Source organism: Falco peregrinus, chromosome 2, assembly GCF_023634155.1.
Source record: "Falco peregrinus isolate bFalPer1 chromosome 2, bFalPer1.pri, whole genome shotgun sequence".
Taxonomy (NCBI): domain Eukaryota; kingdom Metazoa; phylum Chordata; class Aves; order Falconiformes; family Falconidae; genus Falco; species Falco peregrinus.
Genome location: NC_073722.1, coordinates 65,675,033 through 65,697,137, shown reverse-complemented (window position 1 = coordinate 65,697,137; position 22,105 = coordinate 65,675,033). Strand labels below are relative to the sequence as shown.

The following is a 22,105-nucleotide window of genomic DNA, read 5'->3' as shown; positions in this document are numbered from 1 at the left end:
TGATTTTGTACATGCAGTGATACTGCTCTTTTGCTATTTGTTCTTTTAATACGTTTTTACAGGAGTAGCCAAGTATCATGGAGTGTTTATCAAAAGATGTGTGGCAAGAAGCAATAGATCCTTATGGGTGGATCAGTTGATGTTAGATAATCACTGTGAAATAGAAGATACCTGGTTTCACTTGTTTTTTCTCTTTGCTGTTTCCCTCCTGGCAACCTCCTCCAGGAGATGCTCAGAGAAAAGGCGGCCTTGAATTAGGTGAATTTAGTGTGCATGCACCCCTCCTTCCCCCAAGCTGTGCTAGCACAGTGGAATTATACAGTAAGAACAGGGTTTTCGGGCACAGTAAATCTTGAAGCCTTAGACCACACTGGTGCATTGTAGTCCCTGTCTCAACCAGGCATATCTCCTGAGCTGTTATACAGATCAGAAGAAAAAGATTAATCATTATCCCTGTGCTAATGCAAATTGCATGCAGATTACATCTGTTATCTGTCTAGTATGAGTATGAATTTAAGTTTTTTTTCTATTTTGTATCTTCCAAGCATGAGCACTTCTCTGTAGTGGGGCTGCTGGTAATTAAACGCATTGGGTTAGTACTGTCCACAAAACCACAGCATCCATCCTGCTCTCTTTGTCTTAGGCAAAAGTACTTTTCTGGTATTTTCGGACTGAGGATTAGAAGTCTAGAGAGAAATTATCTGAGAAAAGCTTTGACAAAGAAAGAACAGGCTCTCCAAGAGATTTAGGCAGCAATTTGGGTTTCACCTTGCTTGAACCCAACACTGTGTCCAGCTGGGAGGCAGCAAGGTCTGGGAGCACCTCGGCTCTGTGATCGCCTTGGGCTTCAAGTCATGTCTTGCTGTCAAGGAGCCATGTTTAATCTTGTAGGGACTGAAGTGGGAACCACCTGAAAAATCATCCTGTTTCATATGAGATAAGTCTTGTTGCTTGGGTTAGCCATAGACTCATGTTAGAGAAATGGGACCCTGCCTTCTGTCAGGGCCACTGAATGCTTGAATTGGGTTCCTCTCTCTTGTGTGACCTCTTGTTTCAAGGCACATATCAAAGCATCTCAGGTTTTGGAGGCATTCAAAATGGAGGTAGGGAGCAGAGACTGTAAATTGGTCTAAGACCTGGCATTTACCTCACATGTTTGTCTTAGGAGATAAATGATGTGAAAAAACACTATATATTCATTGCCAAGGAAATTTGAAGATTGCTTTCTTGTTTTTATATTTGATGTGTAAAAAGGACCAATGTGAAGTCCCCATTTGACAGAAGATTATCTCCATATATGAACCGGTTTAGGATTGGGCTTGTATTTGGCAAGGTGTTTGGATTTAATCCTGGGGCTAAAATTTACCCCCTAGTACTATTTAGGATCTGTGCATCATTGATTCCCATGTAAGATCTTAAATAGAATTGAAATGGCATTTAATGCTATGTAGTCCAAGAACCTTTAATTCCCTGGACTTGGTTTTCAGAAGCCCTTACAAGCACCTGCAAATTGGGGCCCATCCTATTTGCCTAACTAGCCAGGCATGGTTTGCAGCTACTTGTCCTCAAGGGACAGAGGCAGACTTGGGTAAGCTTTGGGATATTAAAAATTGCAGCACAAAAGTCAAGTTATGACTTAAACACTTAAGTTCTGACCCAGGTATAATATCCACAGTCAAAGTACCCCTAGGGGAGCCATTAGGTGTTGAGCTTTTCTAAAAGTGTGTTATTTCTATACAGATATGCAAAGAGATAATACAGTAAAGTGTTTTTTTGTTTGTTTTGTTTGGTTTTTTTTCTTCTCAAAACAGTGTTTCTGTCTTAACTAGTGTATCTTGTTTAAAATTATTCTGCTGCTTAAACCTGCTTGCAATTTCATATGCCTTTAGTGTGACTTGTTCAATAATGCAGGTCTTGCTCCAAACTCTGAAGTCACCAAAGGCCTGAGAAAAAACCAAAATAAATCAGTAATATCATTAAGTAGAAACTGAGTGAAAAATGGCCAGAATACAAGCTTTTGAAGTGGAACCAGAATTACTTGTCTTATGGTTACTCTTCTGACACAGGTTTCATTTTCTTCAGTTAAGCCTGGTTTTGTAAGTGCATTAATGGTAGCATAACTGGTTATATGATGACAGGTGAAGGTATTGATTTAATCACAAACATTAATTTGACTTTTAAATCTTCTGGCAAAAACTCAGACTGCAAAAGAAACTTGCCATCTCATGGAGGAAGGAATCCCAAGGTGTATTATGAGGTCTGAAGTGTCAAATACAAAACATTTGCACATACAGGAATGTAATCATAGTAAAAGAAATCGCAAACGCATGAAGAACACATGAAAATCCATAGCATAGATGTCTACAAAAGGTGATGTCTGTATCTGTAGACATCTGTGTCATAGATGTGTATAACAGCAGCCAGGATAGAGATGGCAGCAGCAGGATAACATTAGTTTTTCTTAAAAAATAATTAACATTTTATTCCACTAAGCATCATTGTATGTTAGGCATTAGTAGGACACAGCACAGTATGTTGTAAATACTGGGTTTGGTGCCTTAAATGGCTAATTCCATGCTAATGTCATTATCAAAGGCTGCAGATGAAGAATGGCCTAAAAGGTTTATTCCTTGTGAAATCATCTCCTGTAGTTACTCAGATGTGACTAATGATGCATCTTCTGCAGAAACTTTCATTTATTTATTTGGTATGTCCCTTTATTCTTAAGAAATGTTAGAAATAGAACAACAAAAAAAGGTAGAATCAGTTTTCTATGCTTTTATTTGCTTCCTGATTAATTTTGGTCTCAGAAAAGCAAGAATGTACATTAGCAATTTCACACCTTGTTACATCTTCTGTTTGCTTTCATCACACGCATGGCTGTTTTCATGAATGGCAAACATAAACATAAATGATGTAATATCCCTCTTTGATTTTGAATGTCTTGCTGAGAAATTAATGCATATGTGCAGATTACTTGTAAAGCAACATGTGAACAATTCACCATGCACATCTACCCTTTGTAGTGTCAAGGCAGAGATTTGAACAAGACTTCTGCCTGCTTACGTAAGAAATATGGGAGTTTACAGCTCTATGTATCTTTACTCTTAGGTGAGTTTATTTTTTTACATGTTGTACTCCAAATGGAAGGGCTCCGTGACTTGGCTTCTTTCTATTAAGAGGATGCTGTGCTTGCAGAAGCAGTGACCTTTGAAAAGCAAGTCTCAAGTAATCCTTTTATTTTCCTGAGATCATATAGCACAGTATCCAGTTGCAGGCTTTTAAGATGGAATGATTGCATACTTTGTCTGCTTGCCTGGATTGGATTACATTTTGTTTGACAAAGAAAACTAAAATACTTATACCTTCCTTCCTTCAGTTCAGAGCATCGTGATCTCTGTGTGTTCAGGATGCAGAGTAGTTGCTGTATCATCCCAGCACCACTGGGATTTATTGAATTTACTTAATTGGCCTTTATCTCATGGTTACACTTTAACGCTTCTTTTGAAGGAGATTCAAAAAGGATATGGTTACCCCTTTTCTAATTTACTTTGAGAGTTGGGTTACTCATTTTCTTATCTTCCTTCCTTTTCCTGGTAGATCAGAGCATTCTGCAGAGCCATGATTGAACATGTTAGAGACCTGCATGGTGAGACATTGAAGACCATGAAGCTGTTAACTAGCCAAGCTTTTTACACGCTGATTTTTGAAGAGGATGCTCAGTTTTAGGGGAGTAGGGAGTTTGACGGGCACTTATGGATGGCCGGTGGTGCATTTTCTGTTGTACTGTGCTGATGCATGTGAAGGAGAGCTAAACTCCCCTGAACCTCCCAGGGAAAGATTTTGCAGCAGAGTTCAGGAGCACTTGCATCATTCTCTTGTTTTTAAAGCACTTGTGAGCCTCAGTCCCATAAACACTTCAGGAAACCTCAATAAAGTGGATGAAAAGTCCATTATTTGGTCAGGCGATCTTGATACTGAGAATTGCATGGTTTTCACCTTCCTGAGAGGTGTTCGATACCAGGGAGGGCTGAGGTCTCCCCTCGCTGCACTTCTCAGGTTTGCTTTTGCTAGTAGGAGTTTATAAAGGTTTAATGCTTAGCTCTGACTTTCTCCAGCCTGTCAGACCTTGGCTGCCAGCTCTGCAAGCCTGGTATAGGCGTTGCAGGGATCTGGGGACATGAGTCCCTTCTTCTGAGTACTTTGGTGTCTCCATTCCCTATATATAGCATCTTGAGTGGCTCATGCTAAGAAGTGATCAGTATCATCTATTTAACTAGGGCTGTAGAATCACCTGTTTTTTGGCACCACCCCCCCACAGTGAGACTTGTTTTCCAATGCCTCTGAAAACAGTGTGTAGCGCCCTTTAAAATAGAAGGGAAGTTAATTTTATTTTAATGAAGTTCACTACTAGCTATGCCTTCTCTGGGTTAATGCATCTGACCATACACATGTGCACAGTCTGTGTATCTCACATGTACAACTTGGCTTGCTGTGCACATGCATGCATGACATATATTTAGGCACCTGGATTAATTAATGGTAAGTCCTATACCAGATCAGCAGTTTGAGTGTACGTTGTTACTCACTTTCACATAGACCAGAAGTTTGTGAAGGACATCAGCCCAGGGTAAGGCGACTTTTGTGGATGAAAAATTGTTGGTGATCACCATGCGGTGCCTACATAAACAACACGATCATTGTTCATATCCAGGTGTTTTTTACTTGCTCAGCAGAGCAGTCGTGAGCACGGTGGTGGATGCCCAGCCAAAAAGCAAGCGTTGCCTGTGCAGCTTGATGCCAGCTCTCCAGCAGAAAACAATATGGAAATAGCCGACACCTTTCAGGATCCTCCAAGAGCCAAGTGGGGGAGAGATTAGTAAACAGGAGTGAGAAGAACTGAGGCTGAAAAGAGACTGAGCTGTGGGAGCTTGCTTTGAAAGAGAAGGCTTGCTGCTAGCCTTCAGTCCAGGGATAATTGTCGGGAGTTCTTTCGTTGCTCATTTTGGCTGATGATCAGGCCTGGCAAAATTAATTTGTTGTTCTTATTTTCCTTAATGGGTTGGGGTTTTTTAGTATTATGATAATTAGCTAGCCCTGCATATAGAAGTCTTTTTTTTCAATAGTTCCAAATACAATTTGGAAGATAAAATGTGGTCATTTGCTACTGCTCTTTGCACTCAGTTCCCCATATGGCCACAAAGGTCTTTTCTGTGGGTCTCCCCAGCCCCCCTGTTATTCTTACCGAGAGCTGGCCTGTCCAGAGGGCGAGTTGAAGGCCCTTGGACAGCCATGGGCTGGTTTTTCCTCTGGAGAAGCTGCTTTTGTCCCTGTAAATTAGAGACTATGAATTGCTCCCATCCCCTTTTCTTTTCACTCAGTGTTGTTTCCTAATCTCTGGCGTGAAATACCTGGGGCATTAGGTTTGCATTGCCCATAGCAACTTTTGCTAGGGAGCTGGAAGAGGTGGTAGCAACCACAACTCAAAAAGTCTCTGCAGATACCAGACAGAAAACAAAGGATCAAGCCTGTTTCTGATGCACGCGTGGTGCTGCAGAGGGCAGATAACCTTTCAAGGCTGCATCTTAAAATAATAAGCGGAGCTGGTATAGCTGCTTTCATGCTGAATCTTCCCCAAACATGCCACAAACTTCCAAGCTGTGATTGCCGTTAAAATCTTGACAGTTGCCATTTGCAAGGATTAGCATCACTGTGTGAGCTGTAACACTCCAGCGATACTTGCGGGGAGCAATTGAATTATAAAGGCTGTGATGGCCTTGCCTACCCTGTCCCTTGCTTCTGGAAAGAGAAGACTGAAAGATGCGTGGGCTTTAGCTACCGTACAAGCCAAAGAAGAAATAGTTAAGGAGCCTATGTAATCTAAGGTCTTCTGAAAAATGCATACCTTCAAAGCAGCTGAAAGCAAGCGGTATGTAATCAATATGTAATTTTGATAGCGTAGCCCCCTGACACGTTTGACAAGTCAAGGTGTGGGGTTGATGTGTTTGAAAAATGCTTGAAAGATAAGGTTGATGTGTAAGCTGCTGATGGCAGTTCACGTTGTTACTTGGCTCAGGTGGGTGATGCTGGTCAGATCCTCAGATGATGAGAATCTGCAAGTCCACGTTAAAAAAGGGCAAGTGTCACTGGGGTGAAAGCCCCGTCAACCTGCAGTAGCTAAGGATTGCCTTGCCTTTGAGGATGCGCTGACGAGTTGAGTTTGACTTCAGCAGGGGCAGACCTCCATCTTACTAACCGTGGTTTTTGTCTATTCTGTTTTTCTCCTGTCTTGCAGCACCTTCTCCAGTCAGTAGTGTGAAAAAAGGGAAGATAACTAAAAATAGCATCTCCCTTTCCTGGCAGGAGCCAGATCGACCCAACGGCATCATCCTGGAATACGAAATCAAATATTTTGAAAAGGTGTGACGGACTGCTTGTTGAGCATCCCCAAGTACCTTCTCTTTGCTGTCCTCTTTTAGTTATAATTATTTGAGTCATGGAAGGGAATGGAGCGATTTTATGCGTAAATCAATGTCAGATTGATTTTGCAGTAAATGATTAGGAAGACTTGAAATGAGGGTGTTGTTTTCCATTAGTGTGCCACTTCTCTTGAACAAATACATTAAATCTGCGTGTCAGATTTCTCTCCAGCCTTATCACATTAAGATAGAGCCTGCTCATTTGTTAAAAATAAGAGGGATCGGGGATCGAGCGTTTTATCTCCTCCCAGAAACATCAGGCTGTCCCTTGCCTTTTGTATTTCAATTTCTGACTTGATTTTGCATCAATGATGTAAAGAGAAAAGAAAGGTTTTGTGGAGAGATTGTTTCTGCTCTGATGTGAAGAAGGGCATCCTGGCTTAAGAGCTTGCCTGGATTTTCCAGCCCTTGCTCTTGGTCTAATGGAAAACACTTTCTCTTCCTACAAAACTTGCCTCTCCTAGTCTTCCTTTCGAATGGCAACTTGTTCTCTTCTGGCAAAATTAATGCAGTTTGAAGGAAAATGGTAACAAATGTGCTTTGTCTGAATAGCATCTTTTAAGTGATGCGGCCTTAGATCTTTGGAAGTTTTACATTTCTAAAAATCAGGTTTGCAGTTGACTGAATAGCAGATTCTTGCCTTAGCTGGGATTGTAAGGTGTTCTTACTTCTGAAACAGTCAGGCTTTCTACATGAAAACAAGATGAAAATAATTAAATTGAGTCATAATTCACTGGTTTGGAGGGTTGAATTTCTATTTTAAAATATTTAATCTTCCATTAGTTCTGTCTATGGCCCAGGTGAAACCACTCAACATGGACCAGGACTAGGTCTTTCCTCCTCCTCCCTTCTTTCTCTGACCGTGGGAAGGATCTGCTCAAGCAGTCCATGCAAGCAGAAGATTTCTGAAATTCTTTCCACTGTATCAGGATAAAATCAACATTATTTTTGCAGATGAGGGAGCTTGGGCTAGGACACAAGATGTGTGAGTGGCTTAAGTAGGGCTGAAGCTTTCAAAAGGATTAAAAAACAAAGCAAGAATCAGGTTATGCTATTGCTGGAAATAATCCATGACTGATTATTTTATTAACTTGTTTGATTAACCATTATGACACATTGAATCCTTACTGTGGAATGGCCTAGGAAGGTTGGGCTCTAGAAACCTTGATAACGAGCAAATAATAAAAGCAAAAAAAACCCCATATATATTTTCATTTTACTTTGTTTTCAAACAAATCAGTGGGAGGGGGAGCTTAAAACGTTGTATTTGTGATCCAGAACTAGTCTCAAGTAGCTTCAGTAAATAGTTCTTCAAGTGCAGGTCCTTCATGGGGAGGTAGCTACAGCCAGTCTGAGTTTTTGCTGTCTTGATTTATTTCGTTCAGGCTGATAACGAAACTGAGTGTTTTTCATAGGAAAGCTCAAGTGTTTAAATGTTTGCAGAAGCCAACAGTGTATTGAAAACCTAACAAGTAAGGATGTGACCTAATATTCACTTACTGCTTTTTAATCAGTCATTGATTTGAATTTTGGGTGTCATCCTTAATTTTTCGTGTTTGTTGCTACTGTCATTTATATATTCTCAGTTTTCAGCCCTTTGTAAGGGTAGATTTGCAGTGTTCATTTCCAAGGGATGAAAGTGGTCTTTATTAAAGGTTTTGGAAAATGGAGTTTTGTCAGATTGCTTTCTTTTAAGAGAAATTGCTCCTTAACAGGAAAAAAAAAGGCATACACACACATATACCCCCTCCAAAAACAGTCTTGCGTAGCTCCAGGCTTCAATGAAAAACCTGTAATCCTACATTTGGAGATTCTCAAGGCCTTATCCAGGCATATTACTGTCTATGGGAAGTTGCCCATTAAATCAAAATGAAAAAAGAAAAATCAGTTCAGATCCTACTAGCTATGTAGAAATCTTCATAGGGAATTACTAAGAATTCCTGTTAACCTCATAATAATTTGCATCTGAGAGGATATTGTGAATAAAAAGCAGTTTCCAAGTTTGTAGACCTTAATTTATGAGCTCTTGTCTAGATTATATGTTACAGTAAATAATTCTAAGAGTAATTACCAAGCATTTCAGTGAAATTTTAATCAAATAACTGGAACTCTTTTGCATTAGAAACTGATGTAAATGAAGATTTATTTCAGCAATTTTTCTTCAAGTTCGTTGCTTTAGAAGAACAATGCAAAATTAGGTATTTTTCTGGAAGTTTGGGTCTTTTTACCCTTCCCAAGGTCTAATTCATGGCTCTAGAAATGCCAGCCTGAAGTTGTACAATGTGCAATATAATATTCTCTTTTAGGCCTAATTACATTACTGGGAAGTCATTTTGGTATAAAGTAAAACCCCTTTCCAAGGCAATGGGACCTTCTTCCTCTCCCCCCCCTTCCCCGTGCCTTCGGACTGATCTTTAAAGGATGAACCTTTCTATTGCCCTGGGCTGTTTACATCCCAAACTATGGAAAGCTGCTCCTACTGCAGATGCCAGTTTGGTCCCCGTATTGTCATTTATGGGTGGAAAGTCCCTCTGCTCTGTTTCATACCTCCTAGAGTAACTGATTATAAAAGAGAAAATCAGATCTCACATTTTGTACTGCAGAAAGGGCCTTCAGAAGGGGGGAGTTGAGAAAAGAGATCCTCAAAAATGCATATTCGAGTCACCTTTTGTAACGTTGCTGTGGGCATTGTTAAGAATCTGTCTTCTGTGAGAGTCACTATTTGTCTGTTTGAACATTGTTGTTTTTTTCTGGGGGGTGGGGTGGGAAAAGGACCAGGAGATGAGCTACACCATCATCAAATCCAAAGAGACGACGATTACAGCAGATGGCTTGAAACCAGGCTCAGCGTACATCTTCCAGATCCGAGCCCGGACAGCTGCTGGCTACGGTGGCTTCAGCCGAAGATTTGAGTTTGAAACCAGCCCAGTGTGTAAGTCCTTTTAATTACTGTCAGCCCATGTCTCTGGAATGGTTACCAGAAATGAGTCAGGGGATCGATGCCTTTACAAAGAACTCTTCCTTGTCCTGGCCTTATCCATTGACTTTGGAAATATCAAGCACATCATGACTGTGTACTGGACAGGCTAACACAGAATCACACAGAACCACAGAATGGCCGGGGTTGGAAAGGACCTCTGGAGATCATCTAGTCCAATTGCCCTGCTAAAGCAGGTTCACCTAGAGCAGGTTGCACAAAGTCATGTCCAGGCAGGTTTTCAAGGTCTCCAGAGAAGGAGACTCCACAACCTCTCTGGGCAGCCTGTTCCATGCTCCATCACCCTCAAGGTAAAGATGTTCTTCCTCATATTCAGGTGGAACCTCCTGTGTTTCACTTTGTGCACATTGCCCCTTCTGTCAGTGGGCACCGCTGAAAGGAGCCTGGCTCCACCCTCTCGACACTCGCCCTTAAGGTATTTGCATGCATTGCTAAGATCTCCTCTCAGTCCTCTGTTCTCCAGGATAAACAGGCCCAGCCCCCTCAGCCTTTCCTCAGAAGAGAGATGCTGCAGTCCCCTGATCATCTTTGGACCCTCTCCAGTAGTTCCCTGTCTCTCTTGAACTGGAGAGCCCGCAACTGGACACAGCACTCCAGATGAGGCCTCACCATTGCAGAGCAGAGGAGTAGAGGGGGAGGATAAGCTCGCTCAACCTGCTGGCCACGCTCCTCCTAATGCACCCCAGGATCCCCTTCTTGGCCACAGGGGCACACAGCTGCCTCATGGGCAGCTTGCTGTCCACCAGAACTGCCAGGTCCTTCTCCACAGAGCTGCCTTCCAGCAGGTCAGCCCCTAGTCTGTGCTGGTGCAGGGGGTTGTTCCTCCCCAGGTGCAGGACTTTATACTTGCCTTTATTGAACTTTATTAAGCCCCTCTCCACCCAGCTCTCCAGCCTGTCCAGGTCTCACTGAATGGCAGCGCAGCCTGCTGGTGTATCAGCTGCTCCCCCCAGTTTTGTATCATCAGGAAACTTGCTGAGGGTGCACTCGGGCCCCTCATCCAGGTTACTGATGAAAAGTTGACAAGAGTGGACCCAGCACTGACCCCTGGGAACACCAGTAGCTACAGGCCTCCAGCCAGACTCTGTGCTGTTTATCACAACCCTCTGAGCTCTGCCATTCAGCCCGTTCTCAATCCACCTCACTGTCTACCCATCTAACCCACACCTCCTGAGCTTATCTATGAGGATGTTGTGGGAGACAGTGTCCAAAGCCTTGCTAAGCTCAAGGTAGACAACATCCACCTCCCTCCCTTCATCTGCCCAGATAGTCATTCCATCATAGACGGCTCTCAGGTTGGTCAGGCATGATTTCCTCTTAGTTGAATCCATGATGACTGTTGCTTGATAACCTTCTTTTCCTCCACGTGCTTACAGATGACCTCCAGGATGAGCTGTTCCATCACCTTTCCAGGGATGGAGGTGAGGCTGACCAGCCTGTAGTTTCCTGGGCCCTCCTTCTTGCCCTTGTTGAAGACTGGAGTGACATTGGCTTCCTCCAGTCCTCAGGCACCTCTCCTGTCCTTGCTTCCTCAACTCACGTGGTGAGGCAGCAGGTGAAGTCAGGAGGCCTTCAGGCTCCAGAAATTCATAGTGTTCCCTACTTAGAAAAATCCTGTATTTATGAGAGCTGATGCAAGAAAGGACCTGTCCTCCCCGCTCAGGAGGGAAAGAGGGGATGGAACCTAGTCCTCCACACCTCTTAATGACTGTCTGCAGAGAATGCTGAGCTCTCTTAAATATCTGCATCTGGAGAAAAATCCCTGAAATGGTGCATCTCTGGAAGGGGAAGAATTGAACTCGCATTTGCGTATTTTGGTGTGGTTCCTGTTGAGCTAAAAGATGGTTTCCTGTTGGCTGCTGATGCCACAGCCTCAAGGAAAGGAATTCGACTTGTGATCAAAAATGGGAAAAATGTGCACTGCCCGTACAGGGCTTTTGCTTGGCCTGTCACAAACTTAATATGGTTTTAGGGTGGGTTTTTTTGTTGTGGTGTTCGGGGTTTTTTTGTTGTTTGTTTGTGGTTTTTTTTTTGAGGGGGGGGTTGTTGTTTTTTGTTTTTAAATGAATCTGATCATCCAGGTCTGGATTCTGGATATTTTGTGGCAGAGTGAACTCCTGAGGCATGCAGAAGCTCAGCTGCTCTTTCCCCAGTGTTCAGGCACAGCTGTGGAGAAATTCTTATTGTCCCAATTACCAAATTTTTGCAGAGGTGTCAAATATAATTGTCTCCCTCAGAAAATATGTCTTCTCTGTTTCAGTTTTTATAATTTTTTATACTGTTTGCATGGAAGAGAGATTTTTTGGTGGAAATATTCTGTTCATTCCAGTGAGAAAGAGTCTATTTTCTGTATGTTTTCCTTGGAAATTTCAATTTTTCAATATTTTGATTACTGTTACTCCTGTTCGTTTAAAATTCATCATCTTTGAGAAGAAGATGCCCAGTTGCCTTTTCAATGCACACTACTTCTGAAGCCATAATAGATTTTAAAAGAATCATTATACACATACAGATGTAGCTGTGGAGCCACTGATTGAAATAACAGTGCAAATTGCATCACAATACAAACATTAATGCAAGAAGAATGGTCTATTTAATGTATTTCTTATTGTATTAATCATTAATTGTGCCCTACAAGTAGCAACAAAATCATGTTATGCCAAAAATTATTCTATATCATACTAAGGAAATTTTGCTTGCATTTGGAAATTTTCTAGTTTAGAGTCATTTGAGTAATAGTGTTCCAGACTGTTAATAAATAATACATGAAATATATACACACTTGATCAAGTGCTTGGGTACCTATGATCCTGGTCCAAAAATAACAGCACTTCCATAAAGCCTATCATGTAAGTATATGCATTAATCAGGATATTTTTTGCAAACATCATGTGGTAACATCTTTAAATCCCTTGAGTCTGCACCCCAGTCTTTTTAGCGTTTTAAAGGCAGAGGAGTAGGTACATCTCTGATACTAAGGAGCTGCTGGCATAGTTGGAGGAATATCTACTGCATGGTCCCCAGTTCAGGATCTGGGAACTGTTACTCTGTTGGACTTGAGTTCTGGGTGAAGCAGGACTTAACCAGACGTTTAAACGCTTAGTAGAGCAGAAATGCAATGTAAGCTTCAGTATCATGTAAAACGCAGCTCCACTTGATATTTAAAACATTTTAAAAAGCAGTTATTTATTTTTTTTCCCCCAGGGCCCTATATAAAGTCAATATTAGGGCCAGGAGTGTGACCAGACTCACAGTGCTTTCTTGTACATCCCAGGGAATTTGAAAGCAAGCACAGATCGAAATCTCACTGCTACATCGGAGTTCAGATCTGAAACTCTTGTTAGAGCCAAAGCAAATTATTTTAATTCAAGAACAGATGAAAACCTTTCAGTGACTGTTGTGAGAATCAAAGCCAGCCTCCATAATTGTTTGGACCTAACAACAGGTTTTGTTTCCAGTTCAAAGGTTTCTGTAAAGTTATTTTTAATATACTTTGGGGAAATATGAAACAACAGCCTGAGAGATGCAAGGGAGGGGGAAGCCATAACTTGTTTTGAATTTTTCTCTTTTTTTCCAAATTTTGGGGTTTTTTTACATACTACTGCAGGCATCTGCAATTCTGCAAAGCACAGCAATGCAGCCAATGCTGCATTTTTCAGCAGAAGTTTTCTATTTGGGTGGAAGCTGTTGCTAGGTGTATCCACTTGCTGCTGACCTCCTTTCCAAATGCCACCAAGCTCGTCTAAACTGATAAAACTAACCTTGCCAAAAGCTGGTTTTCAGCTGGATTGGTGAGCTAATCCAGCTGGTCAGCTGGATGGGAGTGGGAACATGTCACCAAGTTGAGGAGGGCTAACACAAGTCCCCCCTGGCTTTAAATGGCAGCAAGGTCCCAGCTCGGCTTATGAATTCAGGCTTTTTAGCTGTCGTAGGTCCCAGTTTTATCTCATTTCCCCATCCCTTGAGCTGTGCAAAAAATCACCAGTCACAGCTTAATGTTCTCCTTTAAATGTTTTTCTTTTTAATTATTTTGTCAAGAAAGCAATAAAACATCATCTTAAGGAGCCTCCATAAATTTGTGAGGCTAATAAAATCTCTGGATGATGGCATGGGTTTGGAGCAGTTAACATTAAATATTTAATGTATCGCGGCCAATCCTTCTGAAATCATTTACATTGCTGTAGCAGGTCCGTGCCACTCGCCGTTGAGCGCTGGAGAGCTCCTGTATGAGGAGCTACTTGAAACCCATTGCAGATCAACGTTTAATGCCATACCTTTTCGACTTAACTTTTAACAATTAATATGGGACTATATTCTGTTATTTTATAGCCTCCATAAAGTTAATCCTTGTGCTAAGGAGCCCTTTTCACTTCAGTCATTTAGTTAAAGGCTTCTTCAGTGTGAAATTGATTCTTGCTGCTCCCCGGGGTGGATGAAGCTTCAGCCGGGGCTGGCACAAGGGTAGGAGCTATAATGAGGTTTTTCCCCGCACGGCAGCAGTGCCTGTGCCTGGGAGCTGGGTTTTGCGGGGAGAAAGCCAGTTTTATACCCCGGGGTGGTTAAATATATATGCAATTAAATAAACTGGCAGCAAAGAGGGCAGGGTGAGAAGGCTTTTTCATTCCTGCTTGGGAACCCCATGTGCAGACCCATGGGGAGATGTGGGTGCCTTCCCCTGCAGTGGAAAGCAGATGAACAAGATACGAGTGGTGTTAGCATTTCCGTTTTACAGGCTGCAGGAGCTTGCTGACCTGGTCTTACTTAACCTGTAGCAAACCCCTGTTCTCTAACAGCTTTCCTGACCTTTCCGCTAGCATCTTTATCACAGGACGCATCTCCTGCCTTTTGGCCAGAAGGCTTTTTACAAGGCATGGGCTGGAAGAGTTCTGCTTCCCTTGGCTGATAAAAGGACCAACCAGTGTATGTGTCTTAGCAAATTCCTATTCTACAGAGGGCATCTTCTGGCCGTGTAGTATAGATGCCACAGGAAGCTTTTAATTGTTTATAGCTTTTTGAAGTGCAGATAATGCTGCTCATATCTCAGAGATCTTGCTTATGTCTCTTAACAATAACATTCCATAAATGTTCTCTCTGCATATGGGAAGCTGCTGGGGTTTTGTCCTTTATTTCTGAGATTTTTAATGCAGCTAACCCAGGAAGACAAACCTGAGTTTGCAAACTCAGCGGCTGTGTTCTGCAACACTTTGGTTTCTGAATTCAATGATGAGATGCAATTTTGTTGGGGTTTTGGCTTGGGTTTGCATGTGTTTTAGGTTTCTTTCCCCCCATTTCCTTTCCAAACTAGAAACAGGCAGCAAAGGGGGGAAAACACAAACTGTAAAAGAAGAAATGAACTGGTAAGACTTGAAACCTTGCTGACAGCCTTGTTAGAAAGACTCGTGTGAGTGCTGACTATTGTTTTAACCTTAATCTCCATTTTCTGTTTCTCATCTCAGCAGTAGCTGCATCCAGCGACCAGAGCCAGATTCCTATAATTGTTGTGTCTGTAACAGTGGGAGTCATTCTGCTAGCTGTTGTTATCGGTTTCCTTCTCAGCGGAAGGTAAGAGAAGAAGCTGTGTATTTATACTTATCCAACTTTTGTAATAACTTCTATCTGACCAGCTGATTGGTGAGATTTAGGTGAAAGCAGCATGTGAGCAAAGCTGTCGAGCGGTAGCGCTGTAAAGCAGCACGAGGGTGGGATGATTGATCTGTTTGGACAGGCAGGAATGACTAAGGCTCGTTCGCAGATGTCGTTCACTTCCCAATGTTTTTCATCTCTGTATAGACTGGCCCTGATTATTCGACTTGATTCTCACAGGAGTGTTTTTACATTCCTTTAAAAATAAGCGGAACATGTTGTTACAGGTAAAATATCCTGGAGCCCGTATGTTTACACTCAGAGCTCACAATGGCCTTTGTTCACAGACAAAACTTGACTTCAGCAAAACACTGCAACAGTTGCAAATAAAGAAAAGAGAAGAAACCCAACGGAATGGCCAAATGCCCCGAGTTTTGGTCAGACCTGGATTTCATTTCTCATGTGTAGGACGCTAATGTGTTCCCCATGCACTAGTAAATTATACAGAGAGCTCCCCCCATGGAAGGAGATACTCAGTTTCAAACTATCAAGCGATTCCATTGATTTCTCATGTGCTTAAATGTAGGCAAGTGGTGAAGGCCTGGTCTATACAATCTTTGACAGCTCTAATGGAAGTTGATGGAACTTGTTGGTGGACAAGGGATTGTGGTATTGGGAGGAAATCTGGTTTGTATCAGGATCAGTTTGTACTCTGGCACTAAACTTGTGTAGCAGCCAGCACGCAAGGCACTTTTTTCATATACTGCCTGTGTATTAATACCATTTTTCAATGGCATAGTCAAACGATGCAACAGTCTTCATGCAAAGCAGTGGGACGTGCATCTATTGATAAGGCTGATTTTTTTTTTCAGTGCAAAGTAAACATTTATGCTTCTAAGGTTCCCATCAGCCCACTGTTGCTTTCACGATACAGGTCTTTTCTTAAACTCGGGTCTAGCAAGGTGGCTGTAAATTACAGGATATTTTAAATGTTAAGAGTAGCTATAAGATACTCACAGAGGAACTGTGCTGATACCGAACATACTGGCTGAGGGTCTTATTTCCCAGAGGAGGTAGGGTATCAGTCTGTGAAGGCGGCACGGTGAAATCCAGCCAGGCTGAGCAGCTCTGTCCCCAGGCGTAAGGCATCCATGGAAGGACACAGTTATTTCCTGTCTTAAAAGGTAAGTGTGCTGCCAGACTCATCTCCACTCAAGGTCAGAGACTGACAGTCTCTTTCAGCTCAGCCGTTAAGAGTTCCTGTCATCTGCTTTGAGTGATTTGTTGGGCTTAAAAATGGGCAAGTAAATGCTCCTGTCTGCACAAGAAGCATGCAGCGGTGGGGGGCAGTGAATGGCTACGGGCCATTCACACCGGGGGCTGCAGGAAAGCTGTAGCCAGAAAGACTTGGCTCTGAACACTGTAGGCAGGAGTTCAAGTCTCTCCTTAAAGGCTGGAGGTTTTGAGTCAAATCCCTCCTTGAACAGATGTGGGGGGATGTGGACCTTGGCCTCCCCCAGCCTAGATGTGTCCTTGTATCAATGCAAAGAGGAGGATGCACACGCAGCCTTAGGCAAGCTATGGATGTAGCCTGGCACCTCTGCAAGGAGGGGTGGGGGGGGGTGCATTGCAGGTGGAAGGATATATGTTCCTCTATGGCCATAAGGAATTGCAACTGTGTGGCAACCAGCAGCTCTTGCTCTTCCCACAGTTGCTGCCAAGCACTCAGGACCCCTTTGGGGAGGACGTGCCCTTGCAGGTCTCCTTTTTGCTGTTACCCTCTCTGGTCTGAGCAAGCAGTTGCAAAGCCGCAGCCATTTGTCAGCAATTCTTGTTAGTTATGTCTTTCTGTCCTTTGCCCTAATGGGCTTTCCAAGATGTGCTTCCTCTTGGCTCTTTACATCTTGGCATGTTTATAAAAGCCCTTGTCTCCTTTGGCTAGTTTTAGTACCACCTCTGCTGCTGCCTTAATCCTCCTACCTTGTATGCACGCCTCTCTCCATGGACCCCAGGGCAGCTGCAGGTTACTGGGAACTTCTCCTTGGTGCCACACTGGGTGTATGGGAAGGGGTAGGCACAGGGAACTGAGCTTTTGGTCTGTTTTTACCTTTTCAACCCTTCTGCTAAACTGGGAAGAATGCAGTACCTCAGATGGAGGTGGTGGAGCGCCAAGTTTTGATCCATTGTTAGAGAAATGGCTTCAAAACCACAGAGCTTCTTGGCCACTTTGAGTTCCCGTGAATTTTAAAGCCTGTCTAGTGTGTTGAGTGACTCATGAGAACAGAAAAATACACCCCAGAAGCCCAGGAAGCTGACAGCCAATTTGAAATTAAACAAAGCAAAACAAAAAAATTGCTCCTGTTTGGAAGCAGCAGAGATGCCGCTGAAGTGTGTCACTCACGCTGCTTTGCCTTGGATATGATTTTGAGACAATTTGTGGAGTGAATCTCCTGCTGTGACACTGCGGGGTCGATAAACGCATTCCAAGTCATGGGATAATTCCTTTCTGAAGCTGTTAACCTGTTTCTGGAAGACACTTCCCTGTATCTTGTGATACAGAGTGGTGATGTTGTTCCAGTGCCTGGTTCCAGGGGGTTAAATTTCCTTTCCTAATTCTTTCCCATACTTGCTTTTAGAAAAACAGACATTTTGAACTCCAGGAGCTGCTCCAGCTGGAATCACCACTGCTTTCCACACCAAGTAAGCTGTGCAAAGCCCAGGCTCTGTCTTTTCTGCTAATGTAGGAAGCAGGTACTGCCCAGCAGCAAAGCCAAGAAGAACCCTCTTGCTGTGCAGCACTGAGGACATAGCCTGGCTGGTTCCTGCAAAGAGGTTCCTCATTGCTGGCTCCATGTTGTTCCCAGGCTCCCTGGGAGGCCCTGGGAACCTCAGAATTAGGATATTCCTCCCTAGGATGCTGTATGGCACCTCTTTGCACCTATCCTCCCAAGTGCTGGGCTGAAGTGAGCAGGGGGTTGAGAGCAGTTCTGTGGTGAGAAGGGGATGTCCTCCCGCTCTTGGCAGCTCGGAAAGTAGTTTCCCAGCCATAGGATTCAGGAGTTTGCTGTGCTCCACAAGCTTTTTATTTTCTGCTAGGTTCCCAGAGGCAGAAGTTTCCACAGCTCTTCCCCCCCCCCCTTTTTTTTTTTTTTGCTTTTAAGTATGTCTACAGTTTTCTTGCTTCTTTTGAACGAATGTAAGTAACAGCATGGCATTTTCCATTGGCAGCTGGCCCTACACCAAAGGTCAGCTGAATGGTAATCACGGTGGCATTTCCACAGGCCAGCATCCATCTGTGGAAACGCACTTTGTGTCTGAAGCTGGAGGTTCCTGGGAATTTGAAACAAAATGTGCTTTGCCTTAAACAATTAAGCTGCATTTCAGAGCTGATTTACTTGCAGATGCTCCAGAAAACTCTCCCTGTAAATAATGTGTCCTCTGACCAAGGTCATAAATGCCAAGCAAAATAGCTGATCACTTTTAAGTTATCCTGCTCTTTGCATCAAGGGCATATTAATAATATAACGATCAGGATTACAAATCAAAGAGATTCACTAAATCAGACTGTAGTTGTCTCAGCAAAAAAAGAGAAGTGGATTGAAAATCTATTATTAAACCAGCTAGAAGCATTGAATTAAAGAACATGGATTTGTTATTATCTTTGTTTTGTTAGGATTATGTGTTCTTCTTGAAAGTGCAATGCATTTTCAGATAGAGCAAGGCTATAAATTTTACTTTCCTAGCAATGCTTGAACTAGATGCTGCTTGGCATCGTTGTTCCCAATTGAGGTATATATTAATCTAAAACCATTAGAGACTTTTGTTTTACACTCTGTGCCAGACAATGCCAGTCACAAAGATCTTTGCTGTCCGTCTTGCAAGGAGTAATAATGTGCCACAGTCATTATTGTGGCATCAGCCACTTTCTTCCTACAAAATGACATAGGAAGCCAAGTTTGCATCAACCTGGGAAGGAGACTGTTGGGGTCTGCAGCGGATCTGCAGATAAGTTAGTTGACCTCAAAGACTTAGCCGTGTACCTTTAAGACAGCCACAGATTGTCAGGTATGTAAACAGGGTGTGAAGAATCGGAACTTAGAACTGCAGCATACGGGCACCTACAGCAACAGCAAATAACAAGCAAGAAGAAGGACACAAAAACCTGTCAGGTGTCTATCAGGTTTAGACACCTGCACTAAGATATATAAATGGTTTGTATAAACAATAAAGGCCATTTTGTCCGAACCCAGCCACGCAGACATAGTGTTTCTTTTAAGTCCGCCTCAACTTGCATCACCGCAGGAGACCTACTGCTTCAGAGCAGTTTCCCCTTTTCTGTCCTTCAAACCAAGCCTTGTTTGCAAAACTGATGGGGTCTTAGGGTGAGTGTTAAGAGGTTCTGGTCCCCCAAGCATTTGAGCTTTGTAACACTAAACAAAGGCATGGACTTCTAACAGAGCAAAATGGGGATGCTATTAGGTCAGTGCTGTGCGTGTTTGCAAAAGCTGCCCAGAATAACTAGGAGGTGTATTGTGCATCTGCATTTATAGCCAGCTACCCATTATGGATGACCTTTCCATCTCAAGTGATCTTCCAAAGAACCAGAGGGAGCTTTTTATAGAACTTAAGAAAAAAATAGATTTGAAGCAACAAAAATCTGCCCCTCTCCCTGTGTCATGCATATATAGAAAGTCTCTTTTTAGAAAGGAACTAGCCTTCAGAAGGCAAAGCAAAGACAAATCTTGCCACCTGGATATTGGCAATTAGAAGCTTCTGCACCAGAGTATCCATCCTTGACCTTAGCTGATTTAGACTTTTAAATATCAGCCCCTGCGGTGGCAGAGGGCTACTTTCTGGACACAAGTATGTGCATCTTGTTAAAAAGTGACTTTCAGGGAGTAGAGAGGGTGAAAGGATTGTGGTGTATATCCTAGGTCCTGAGCCAGCGTTTGCAACCTTCTGTGATGTGGAAGGTCAAAATGGATTAATTATTCCACAACCTCCCCCCCCATCCTATTTTCCAAGATGTGTCAGGGCTTAAAATAGTTTGCTTTTTCGACATTTCCGTAGGAAACAGGAGACGGTTTGTAGATAACATTTTTCATAGAGAATTTTTCCAGCATGAGTCACAATTTTTGTTAGTTGTGACTTTTTAAAGGGCTTTTATCTCTACATTCTTGCCTGCTCTTCCTTCTTCCTACAGGATATTGTCTCCCGTGATTTGTAGCCACTTTATGATGGTGCCTACTGCCAAATATTCCCCACAATTCACCTGACAAGAGGAAGGATTTTGCTGGAGAAGCTATTGCTCTGCCAAGTCAAAATTCCCATCCACCAAGAGCAGGCAGAGTCTGGTCCTGCTTCTGTTCAGGACAAGGTCTTTACTACCTCCATTGTGTTACCAGCCTCTTTGCTCTGTGATGGTATGTTTTCCCAGAGAGGATTGTTAGCAGCATTGTTGTACAGGGTCCCTCTGAAAAAAGGGGCTCCAGTGCCTCCTTCTGCACAGGCCGATGCCTTCCCAGGGCCAGTGTGGAAATGTGCTGCCTGTAATCCCCATCTTTAGCATCCTGCCTAGATCAGCTTGGCAAATTTGACTGCTCCAACACCTTTTTACTTTTTTTATTCTAAACACTTTTTGGGTTAGTACTTCTGTGCAAACACATTGGGCTCTGCAAGCCAGTCTGAGCTGCTGCAGTTTCAAGGAGGATTTAGGGACCTGGGCTGATCTGCCTTCAGATGACTTTGGCCCAGACAGGAGGTGGGAATTGACCACATCTGTAATTAAGCTCCAAGCCCATGAAGCATTGCCCTTGAAAGCATCATTTCTGAGTTACTCTGGCAGCAGCCGAGGGAATGGGGCAGGAGGATTGTCATGAACAGATAAGCAGCGGGCGTAAGATTTGTCTGAATAGGGGAAATGTGGGGCAGTGCAGCAGTCAGTGACGAAAGCTCCTCACCTTCGTTCTTCAGATGATCCATTTGACAGCATTGTGCAATTCCCATTTCCACTTCAGGAAGGGAACTGGGCTGCCCTTCAAGCTGAAAATGGAGCCTGACCAGTGGTAGCAGCTCCAGGCTCCTGCTATGCACTGGTGAAAGCCCCATGCGTAAGTAGTGTTTTAAATTGGGGTATTACAGTGTCTTCTCTTGGCTGTGGAGTGGGTAGGGGATGAAGAAAAAAAATCAGTCATCCGTCTGGACTTCTGAATGTGTGGATGTTTTACCTTGCTTTGAATGCTAGAAATAGGAAGTGTGACCTCTCCTGGGGACACGCCATGTTGTGGCACTTGGCCTCTCACCTAGAGAAAAGGGTGTCTGTACTTTCTTTCAGCTTGGACATAGCAAAGTATAATGCCAGAGGTCTTTCCAAGTGCAGTTCTTTTCCCTGGAAGCTTTGCTGTCCTTCCCCGTAGTGACTGCACAGGTACAGTCTGCTCGGGCCTCTGCATTCTCAGTTATTCTAGAGCAGCGCAGAGCCATGCTTTAACACGTGATCTAGGTGTAGCTCAGCAGGAAGAGAAGGTGACTCCTAAAGCATTCATATAGTTCTGAGCAAAGCAGGAATGTACTCCTAGCAGCTCACAGGGTGTAATGCTGCTCCACTGATGTTTGAAGCAAGCATGTTGACTCATGAAGTACTAGGTGCGGTGCTGGCCTCCTGACCTGGAGATGCAGGAAGCAATCATTGCCATCGCTCAAGGCTGTGTGAAGGATTAGAAAAATCTTTCCAGGCACCCTCAAATATTTCAGTCTCTAATTGCAAGCTTCTGAAGAACATCCCATTAGAGCAGCTTATTAAAAGTAACAAACGAGGCTTTCATTTATCATGACTCCAAGTCTTCAACTTAGAACTCTTAAAAACCACAGCTATATGAGGCAGAGCCTCTCAGAGATCTATATGGCCACTGGAAATGTAGTTTAATTCTGAATGCTCTCTGGGTCATCTGCAGACTTGTGGTAAATTAATTACATTGGTTGCAGGCATAGTTGTTGGGGCCATCGTATACATTTCATTAACAAAGCATGTAGCCCAGGGTTTTGA

General features: G+C 43.1%; 1 protein-coding gene across 11 annotated transcripts in view; it reads left to right on the top strand.

The window, feature by feature from the left end:
- The window catches only part of EPHA5 (EPH receptor A5), a 211,653-nt gene that overhangs the window by 150,077 nt on the left and 39,471 nt on the right, over window positions 1-22,105 (top strand). For 6 of the 11 annotated variants that reach the window (XM_055796936.1, XM_055796933.1, XM_055796930.1 and 3 more), the window contains 3 exons: window positions 6,296-6,420; window positions 9,252-9,411; window positions 14,934-15,039. In XM_055796936.1, coding sequence (XP_055652911.1) covers window positions 6,296-6,420; window positions 9,252-9,411; window positions 14,934-15,039 — 391 coding nt within the window. The remainder of the gene's footprint in view (window positions 1-6,295; window positions 6,421-9,251; window positions 9,412-14,933; window positions 15,040-22,105) is intronic. The other 5 variants (XM_055796937.1, XM_055796931.1, XM_055796927.1 and 2 more) reach the window with 1 other exon arrangement.